The following is a 10,387-nucleotide window of genomic DNA, read 5'->3' on the forward strand; positions in this document are numbered from 1 at the left end:
GGTGACCGTCCCCCACTCACTATGACACACGGCGTATTTTTACGTTTTGGGACCCTTGGGCAGGTTGGGATTGGAGTGAGGGACAGAGGAGGAATCAGTTCTCACCTCTGTGTGGATCCTCGGTCTTGAGGATACAGTGAGATTTCTGTGGGAAAGAGACAATAATCACAAACTGAGCAGCTGTGAACCGAAACCTAAAATCTCTATTCAATTTGCAAGGAGAAAACTCAAAAATGTGTAAGAAGACAAGACACAAAGGTTAGGACATACAGATAGTCGTTTCCTGCCAGACACACAAACCGGCAGACAGATCGACAGAAAGAGAAACCATTTCCTTCTAAAATGAAATACAGTTCACTTATTGGAGGACAAGGAGGAAGAATTCGAGAGCAAACAGACTCGAGTTCTGAACAATACAGTTTACAGCTACCTTATGCTATCATACAGTGCATATTTTCCACACATATGGGGTGAATGATGTTGGGCCCAGACAGGCACAGAGACTGGGAGATACAGAGGTTGGGAGACACACAGACAGACACACAGACTGGGAGATACAGAGGTTGGGAGACACACAGACTGGGAGATACAGAGGTTGGGAGACACACAGACTGGGAGATACAGAGGTTGGGAGACACACAGACAGACACACAGACTGGGAGATACAGAGGTTGGGAGACACACAGACTGGGAGATACAGAGGCTGGGAGACACACAGACTGGGAGATACAGAGGTTGGGAGACACACAGACTGGGAGATACAGAGGTTGGGAGACACACAGACTGGGAGATACAGAGGTTGGGAGACACACAGACTGGGAGATACAGAGGTTGGGAGACACACAGACTGGGAGATACAGAGGCTAGGAGACACACAGACTGGGAGATACAGAGGTTGGGAGACACACAGACTGGGAGATACAGAGGTTGGGAGACACACAGACTGGGAGATACAGAGGTTGGGAGACACACAGACTGGGAGATACAGAGGTTGGGAGACACACAGACAGACACAGCGACAGGGAGGCAGAAAGGATGAGAAAGTAAGAAAAGACCCCAGAGGGGGTGGGAACAGCCCGGCACCCTTTGCTGCAGAAGAGAGATGGGATTTCTTTCCCCTGCCGATTCTCAGAATACGCCTCCTTCACTTCCTCTACAGAAACAACGACACAAACCGACACCAAAAGAACAAACACAAAAAAAAAAACAGAACAGCCTCAGCCTTCTTCCCTAATCAGAGAAACAGCCACAGAAGAACAAACAGAGGAAGCCCATTTCCGGGTCTGATGCTCAGACTCACAATCTCTCACACACACACACTGGCTGCCTGGCTGCACAAACACAGCCCAGTGCATAAGGTCAGACTCCCAGTGCAAGGCAACCTACTCCAGCCCAGGTTTTACTATATTGCCCGATTCCCAGTGCACAGCAGTCTGATCCACACTAGGCTTCACAGTGCTGTCAGGCAAACCACAACTGCAGCGAGGTCTGATCCATTCCAGGTTTTACAGTGCTGTCCGATATACTCCAAGTGCACAGAAGTCTGATCCACTCCTGGTTTTAAAAATTCACATGCAACCTCTTGTCTCAAAGGAAGATAACAAGCTCTGAATTATACATCCCTGGTGTTCGGTCAATACATATTGAAGCTGGCAGTTGATCAACAGATCTGCAGAGTAACTGTAGAGACACTCAGTCCAGCTCCTCTGTATCTTCACATGAAGACTCCTTCATCATCATCAGAGCTGGAGAGTCACTGTAGAGACACTCAGTCCAGCTCCTCTGTATCTTCACATGAACACTCCTTCATCATCATCAGAGCTGGAGAGTAACTGGACAGACACTCAGTCCAGCTCCTCTGTAATTTCCTTACTTTTCTGCTTCTAAGAATCAAACTGAAACTCTTTCCTTCTCTTTCTTTTAGGGATCAGAAAATCACACTAGCTGCAGTCTGTCAAGCCCCCGGTCACAGTTAACAGCACGCGTTACCTAGTAAGAAAACGCTTGATGAAGGAAGACGCGGCGTCTCTCATGCTCTGTCACGTCTCGCAAGACAGAGGCCCCGAGAGTTGCGTAGAGCTCACATTTACCTGCGGCGTCCGTTCACGCACCCCTGCAAACCTCACTCGGGCCCCCCGTCCCGCAGCCGGAGGCTCCCCTACTGCTGCTCTCCCTGTGCCTCTCACTCGACTGCCCCCCTCTCCCCAGCCCTGACTGGACTATTGTCCCCCTGCAGCTGCAGCGAGCTCGGAGAGAGAGCGAGAGGAAGAGAGAGAGGGAGCGCTCTCAGAGATCCGCTCTAGTGCTGCTGCTGCCACCACACCTCTCGCACTGAACTTCCTGCGCGCGCACACACACACCCCGTACACACACACATACACACGGACGGGCACACTGGAAAACACAACCAGACCCCTCGCATGTCCACATTCCACATTCATTAATTCATTCATTGTCCTTAAACATGCACAAGACGTACACCGGCACCGTGAAGCCGAATGCACTCGTGTGCACATGGGAATGCAGACCCATCTCCTTGCATTCTCAGCAGATTCAGACAGGCTGTATTTCTGGGTGTGTGACTTGTTTGCCCAAGCGGCACTCACTCCTATTCTCACGCTACGGATTTCAGCGCGGGTAGATTTTATCTTGTAAAGACCCTTCGGCTTCTTAAAGGCCAGCCTTTGGGCAGATCTGCACGGGTTTGATAGGTCAACTGAGTACACACGGTCACTACTGCCATTAATGCAGCTGAGCGTTTTAATCCTGGCTTCCTTGAGGAACAGCCTCGCCTGCTGGGATTCGAACCCGCAGCCTTCCAGTGACCAGTCCAGAGCCCTGGCTGGCTGTGCCACACTGCCACCCAACACATCTATGTAGATAGACTGTACAGTACCACACAGACCCCCCCCACCGCGTATATGCACACAGCACACCCGTGTGTGACCCAGATCCTGCGGAATAGGCTGAGAACCAGAGGAGAGAAAGAGAAAGACACAGGCAGCCCGAGTCGTCACTCACTCACCGTCAGATTCGGAGTAGTCCTGGTAGATGACAGAGAGGGAGGCGGATTTGGTCAGCTTGACACAGATAGAGGGCGCCGACGAGCTGCGCTCCTGGAGCTGTTTGGCCTGCAACACACAGGGGGGTCACATTGGGGGGGTCACAGGAAGGTCACCACAGGGGAGTGTGCGTGTGTGTCAGCCGTGCGCAAGTTCATCAGCACATGCTGCACGTAAATCCAGCGGCTCTCTTATATACTGGCTTTCCAGAGCTCATGGTTATCAACGGCAGTACCCACTCTGAGTTAATTAAAAATGCACTGAAATACCTTTATGACACAACAAAATGAGTACTGGAAACTCAAACATATGTTGCATTTTTAATGCCTCATATTAAAGTTTGAAAATGACTACTGTTAAAATGCATGAGTAATGGTTCAGAGGATAACATTTAATCCATCCTCACTCGGCTGCCTGGAATCGGGCATCATCACAGGCTCTACAGCATTACGTTATTAATGATATCCCTTCTGGAAAAATTCCAAGAAACTCCTGTCCGTGTTGACGGACACGTGTCTAAACCAATCAGCATCCCCTATCAGCTCACCTTCAGCAACAGAAAGTGCCCCTTCTCTGGGCCCACCTCCTCCTCTGTGAGTGACAGCAGGGACTCCAGTTCCTGTGTGCAATGTGTGATGGGCTTCCTGCGAGGGTCACACCTGCCTTGCGGAGGGGAGACGCCCCCCAAAACCCTCTGCATCTCCTCGGGGTCCAGTCCTTCCAGACTTACACTGAGGGAGAAAGACGGGGATGATTGAGGAGAGGGGGGAAAAAAAGAGTACAGAACTGTATATTCCACTCCACTGCAGAACATACAGTACAGTACTACACAATCCACTCCACTGCAGGACCACACAGTACAGTACCACACAATCCACTCCACTGCAGGACCACACAGTACAGTACTACACAATCCACTCCACTGCAGGACCACACAGTACAGTACTACACAATCCACTCCACTGCAGTACTGCACAGTACAGTACTACACTCTCACATACTCCCTGCTTGTGCCCAGGGCTGCTGTGGCAGGTGCCCAGCTCAGTCACAGCCCCGCCCCAGGCTCCTGGGGTTCGACCTCGCAGGGCCACAGAGCGCAGGGGTGGGGGAGCTCCCCGCGCGCTCAGCCACCCACAGGTTTCAATTTCAGACACGCTGACGTCTGCCGCCCTCAGCGTGGGAGCTCCCAGTACTGGGGGGGGGCAGCCTGTCTTTTATTCCCGGAAAGGGACGAGCTGGTCCCAGGTGCGGCCCCCCCCTCCCCTTCCCCGCCCTCCAGAGGCAGACAGGCTCTCCTCCCCGGAGCATCCCTGAAGGAAGCCGGCGGGCAGGGAGAGGAGGACGCTATCCCTGGAACTGAGGATTCCCGACAAGGGGAGCCCAGCGTCGGGAATGGGCCTGGCATGAGAATGGCACCGAGGGAGGAAGAGGAGGAGGAGGAGGGGAGGCTGCTTTCGGTCTCGGGCAGAGACCCAGGGAGAGAGATGACTTGTCAGGGCTTGTGAACTCAAGGGGAACCGCGGCGCTATTTTTATATCTCGGGGTGAGAAAGGATCAGCAGGCACGAGCGCATTTCAAACCGCAAAACAAGTCAAATGTTCACAGTAACCTGTTAAACCTTCAATTTACACCACAACTGATTCAGAACAAGGTGAGGTAAAGCAGCGCTGTGACACTGTGAACAGGCAGCTTGTGAAAACATCCAACATCTCCTCATCCAGCAGGAATATTGCTCTCGACTTCGGGACGGTTGTGCAGATAAACACTTACTTGTTAACTGTGCCTGCAGATCACTTTGGAACATTTCTGCAGTGAAATGTCTGCTGCTCAACCTGTCCTTTTTCGCTCGTACATCACAGTACGTTAATCAGTACCGGGACTAGTGAGCAGGAAGGGCCGCATCACGTCGTAATTCATAGGAACTCGAATGCAAGTTTGCAACAACATGGTAGTACTTTCACAAAGTTCACGATTCTGTTCTTAATCTGTAGTTTGTAAACAAATGTCTATAACGTCAATGAAGTCATTTTGTTACCGAGATTTAATAACCGGTCCGCAAAACTGGGGCTGCAGCTCCCCTTAAACAGCTGCATGTCTCACTTGTCACTGGCAGGAGACTGAGCACAACCCCAGGAACAGCAACAGCCACTTCAGAGCCTCTCAGCCAGCTTGTTTCAATGTCTCTGCATCCTATAACTTGCCTGCGCTGCTCATAACAAGCAGGTTACAGGGTTTTAAAGTAGAGCTCTGCTGCCCCCTACCTGCGATGCTGGTACTGCGCGCTGTCCTGCAGCCCTGACCCGGGCTCCCAGCTGCGTCTGCGCAGGCAGTCAGGGTGGCTGCCGGAAGGGGGCCGCAGGGAGACAGCAGCTCGGTCGGGGCAGATTCGAGGGGGTGGCGGGGAGGGGCAGGGAGAGGGAGAGGACGGAGGGCCGGCGGGGCAGGAGAAGTAGCGCCCCCTGAAGGTGGCGGAGAGGGGGTGTTCTGGCCACCCTGGTCCCCGAGGATCCTGGGGCAGAAAGATGTCCTGCATGGGAGGCGGCGTGGTCGGAGGCGTGGAGATCATCTGTCCAAGAAAGAGAGTGACAGGCCTGTCACTGCAGGGTCAACAGGAGAGACATGGAGACAGGTGTTCACACAGGCAGTGCCAGACAGGCAGGCCGACAGACAAGGGCAGAGAGGAAGAGTCTGAGGACAGAGAGGGAGACAGGTGGACAGAAAGAGAAAGAAAAGGGAGACCGGCAGGCAGTACCGTTCCTCAGAGCTCACAGCGGGTCAAGCTCAGTGTGGCCTCTGCTCCCCCTGGTGGCGGAAGAGGGTTATGACATGCTCCCGCCTCTGGCTTCTGCAGCACAACAGCACCTCTGTGCAAAAACAGGCCGAAGTCAGCACTGCCCTGAGGTGGGAAGGTCTGCTTTCATGATGAAGGAAATCTCTCCAGAACACGATCAACAGCTTTGTTGTTGCCTTGTGTGCTCAGCCGTCTTTAATTGTTCATTCAGCTACGTGTTCCGGCTATAAATTCAAGTGGTGAATTTAGCCCACTGTATGGGTTTAGTCTGTTCTCTCTGGTGGTACATCTGGCCTGTGTGATCAGGCGCTATGTGTACAGGTGGTGTGCTCAGGCGTTTAGCCTGTGTGATCAGGTGCTGTGTGTACAGGTGTTCAGGTGGCATGTTCAGCCGCTGACAATGAGCTGCTCACTCAGCCCTCTGGATCAACACTGACTGGAAACACCGCCCAGGTCCAAAGAGCCACACCTGACTCTCCACACTCAGGCCTCTCCCTGCTCCTCACCCTCTCCCTCTCTCTGATCCTCTTTCCTTCTCTCCCTCAATCTATCTCTGTCTCCCTCAGACTTCCTAGACCTCTCTCTCCCTCTCTCCCAGACTTTCCCTGCCTCTCTCCCTCTTTATTCTGAGAGCAGAATAAACAGTGTCTATTGTCCCGGGCAGAAATCCGCCACACAGCAGTCAGTCAGGACATTCCTGAGAGGGAGGTGTGACCGGTGCAACAATGGGCCAGCGAGCGCCAGCTCACAGGCAGCGAGGCTGGGCCTCAGCTCACCCTCCCACACCCTGACCTCACTGGCTTTACTGCACTGTACTGCGCTTTTACCCTGATCTCACTGGGCTTTACTCACTGTACTGTGCCTCTACCCTGATCTCACTGGGCTGTACTGCACTGTACTGTGCTCTTACCCTGATCTCACTGGGCTTTGCTGCTCTGGACTGTGCATTTACCCTGATCTCACTGGGCTTCGCTGCACTGTACTGTGCTGTGCTTTTACCCTGATCTCACTGGGCTTCACTGCACTGTACTGTGCTTTTACCCTGATCTCACTGGGCTGTACTGCTCTGTACTGTGCTCTTACCCTGATCTCACTGGGCTGTACTGCTCTGTACTGTGCTCTTACCCTGATCTCACTGGGCTTTGCTGCTCTGTACTGTGCTCTTACCCTGACCTCACTGTGTGCAGGCTGAGGTGTGGAGACACAGAGAGCAGGTGGCCAGTTGAACCAGTCTGACAGTGATGGAGATAATGGAGTGGCTGAGGAAGCACAGCGCCTCTGAACTTGGTCTCTCGTCACTCTGACTGATCCTGTCCTGCAGGAATCGTCTCTTTCACTTTCCTTCTCTCAGAGAGCGCTCACGCTGGATCGATCGTCAACAGGGCGGCTGTATACAAGGTTGCTATATGCAGGACTGATTGTATATTGGGTTGTTGTGTAGAAAGTGTGTTGTACTGTACACAGTGTTGTTGTATACAGGGTTGCTGTATGCAGGACTGATTGTATATTGGGTTGTTGTGTAGAAAGTGTGTTGTACTGTACACAGTGTTGTTGTATACAAGGTTGCTGTATGCAGGACTGATTGTATATTGGGTTGTTGTGTAGAAAGTGTGTTGTTGTATACAGGGTTGCTGTATGCAGGACTGATTGTATATTGGGTTGTTGTGTAGAAAGTGTGTTGTTGTATACAGGGTTGCTGTATGCAGGACTGATTGTATATTGGGTTGTTGTGTAGAAAGTGTGTTGTACTGTACACAGTGTTGTTGTATACAGGGTTGCTGTATGCAGAACTGATTGTATATTGGGTTGTTGTGTAGAAAGTGTGTTGTACTGTACACAGTGTTGTTGTATACAGGGTTGTTGTATGCAGGACTGATTGTATATTGGGTTGTTGTGTAGAAAGTGTGTTGTACTGTACACAGTGTTGTTGTATACAGGGCTGGTGTATGCAGGAATTATTGTATATTGGGTTGTTGTGTAGAAACTGGTTTGTACTGTACAGTGTATAATGCTTTTGTATACAGGGCTGCTGTATATTGGGTTGTCGTGTTAAATCTATACATGCCTTAAGAGTCTATTTCCTTTGCACTTAGTTTAGCGAAGAAATTTAAAAGTCAACAAGTCTCCTCCTCCTCCTCTCCCTCTCTGCCCCTCTGGCTGCTGGCCTTGTTTGCAGCGTTTACATGTCGATTGTAAACACACACACACCCTGAAAACACACACACTCACTCCCACATTTATAAGGCACTTCCACATGCTGAGGACAGGAGAACTGAAACTGTTAAAAAAGGCAAACACTCCAGAACCTGTCAGCCACCCCAGCGGTACACTCACTGTCTCCACAGGCCACGCACACACCAGGCACACGGAACTGCTTTTCATATCTGCTGCTGACAAAGTGCAATAATACAACACTCTGTATCTTCACATGAACACTCCTTCACCATCATCAGAGCTGGAGAGTCACTGTACAGACACTCAGTCCAGCTCCTCTGTATCTTCACATGAACACTCCTTCATCATCATCAGAGCTGGAGAGTCACTGTACAGACACTCAGTCCAGCTCCTCTGTATCTTCACATGAACACTCCTTCATCATCATCAGAGCTGGAGAGTCACTGTACAGACACTCAGTCCAGCTCCTCTGTATCTTCACATGAACACTCCTTCATCATCATCAGAGCTGGAGAGTCACTGTACAGACACTCAGTCCAGCTCCTCTGTATCTTCACATGAACACTCCTTCATCATCATCAGAGCTGGAGAGTCACTGTACAGACACTCAGTCCAGCTCCTCTGTATCGTCACATTGAGACGAATCCTTTGAAAAACAACTTCCACATTCCTCCACACCCTAAAATGCTTTAGGCTTCTAATCTAGCAAAATAAGACACAGAGGTGATAAAGGTGATGAAGTGGCTATGTTTCAAAATGAATTCCAATCAGGAAATAAAAAGCTCACTCGCCTAATTGCTTATAAACCCGTCAGGGTGAGAGCGACAACAGACTTACAGCCCGAGTGAGTGACGGCTGCTCCGTCTCCGTCCAGAAGTCACGCTTTTCTCCGGGTTCTTGCTGTTTGGGCGAATATTTCTCCTTGAATGATTCAGAGGTTTAATGTCGTTTTCCGGACATTTCCCCCCCGCGAGCCTCAGTCTCGCGCCTGCGGTGCTCGCCGCTCGGGCCAGGTGAGCGCGAGCTCCTCTTCCTTCCCTTTTTTAAAAAAATAAAAATAAAATAAAAAGACAAAACTCTTTTCTTTTCCTTGGTCTCTTCTTCCTCCTTTTTCCCTTTGTCGAAGAGCAGAAGGTCGGGTCAGCCGCCAGAATCCCCAGAAACAAAGTCGGCGGAGAAATCGAGGATAGACGCGCAACAGCCGGACACAAAGGCGCGGCTACCTGCCGCCGCGGGCCGGACCTGCGGCTCTCCGCTTCTCCCGGGTTCGCTCTTCGCCGGCCGTCGCTGTCATTCCTCCACGCGAGACAGTTCCACAGACCCCCCTCCCACCTCGTCCTCACGAGCTATGATCCTCGGGCGGGTCGGGTCCGCGAGCTGCACCTGTGGCCGGAGCGTGAGAGCGTCGCGCTCCGGAGTTTCGGCTGAGCGGCGAGTGTGTGTGCGCGCGCGCCTCTGTGGGTCAGCGAGTCAGCTCATCAGGGGCAGCGCCGCGCGCGAGAGGCGACGTCACGTTTCCAGATCGGCGGCCACGTGTCCGCGACTCTCACCTGCTGTTGTACAGGAGTGGGGCGGGAGATCAGTGGGGGTGCAGGAGAGGAGAGGGGGCACAGGAGAAGTGGGGGTGCAGGAGAGGAGAGGGGGCACAGGAGAAGTGGGGGTGCAGGAGAAGTGGGGGGTGCAGGGGAGGAGAAGGGGTGCAGGGGAGGAGAGGGGGCAGAGAAGTGGGGGTGCACTCCAGGTGTGTGTGTGTGTACAGTGTGTCCAGTAAAGAGTCTGTACTCCAGGTGTGCGTGTGTGTACAGTGTGTCCAGTAAGAGTCTGTACTCCAGGTGTGTGTGTGTACAATGTGTCCAGTAAAGAGTCTGTACTCCAGGTGTGTGTGTGTACAGTGTGTCCAGTAAAGAGTCTGTACTCCAGGTGTGTGTGTGTGTGTACAGTGTCCAGTAAAGAGTCTGTACTCCAGGTGTGTGTGTGTACAATGTGTCCAGTAAAGAGTCTGTACTCCAGGTGTGTGTGTGTACAGTGTGTCCAGTAAAGAGTCTGTACTACAGGTGTGCGTGTGTACAGTGTGTCCAGTAAAGAGTCAGTACTCCAGGTGTGTGTGTGTGTGTACAGTGTGTCCAGTAAAGAGTCTGTACTCCAGGTGTGTGTGTGTACAGTGTGTCCAGTAAAGAGTCTGTACTACAGGTGTGCGTGTGTACAGTGTGTCCAGTAAAGAGTCTTTACTCCAGGTGTGTGTGTGTGTGTACAGTGTCCAGTAAAGAGTCTGTACTCCAGGTGTGTGTGTGTACAATGTGTCCAGTAAAGAGTCTGTACTCCAGGTGTGTGTGTGTACAGTGTGTCCAGTAAAGAGTCT

General features: G+C 51.8%; 1 protein-coding gene across 2 annotated transcripts in view; it reads right to left on the reverse strand.

Annotated features, from left to right (window-relative positions):
- arhgef2a (Rho/Rac guanine nucleotide exchange factor 2a) overlaps nt 1-9,475 on the reverse strand; it is a 53,617-nt gene extending 44,142 nt beyond the window's left edge. The window contains exons 1-6 of one of the 2 annotated variants that reach the window (XM_088620689.1): nt 8,866-9,475; nt 5,815-5,926; nt 5,324-5,628; nt 3,610-3,793; nt 3,026-3,131; nt 106-145 (exon numbers count right to left, since the gene is read on the reverse strand). In XM_088620689.1, the coding sequence (XP_088476815.1) occupies nt 106-145; nt 3,026-3,131; nt 3,610-3,793; nt 5,324-5,628 (635 nt within the window). In that variant the 5' untranslated portion in view covers nt 5,815-5,926; nt 8,866-9,475. The remainder of the gene's footprint in view (nt 1-105; nt 146-3,025; nt 3,132-3,609; nt 3,794-5,323; nt 5,629-5,814; nt 5,927-8,865) is intronic. The other variant, XM_088620690.1, reaches the window with a different exon arrangement.
- Between the last annotated feature and the right edge of the window lie 912 nt (nt 9,476-10,387).

This window comes from Lepisosteus platostomus, chromosome 26 (genome assembly GCF_059453375.1).
Source record: "Lepisosteus platostomus isolate fLepPlt1 chromosome 26, fLepPlt1.hap1, whole genome shotgun sequence".
Taxonomy (NCBI): Eukaryota; Metazoa; Chordata; class Actinopteri; order Semionotiformes; family Lepisosteidae; genus Lepisosteus; species Lepisosteus platostomus.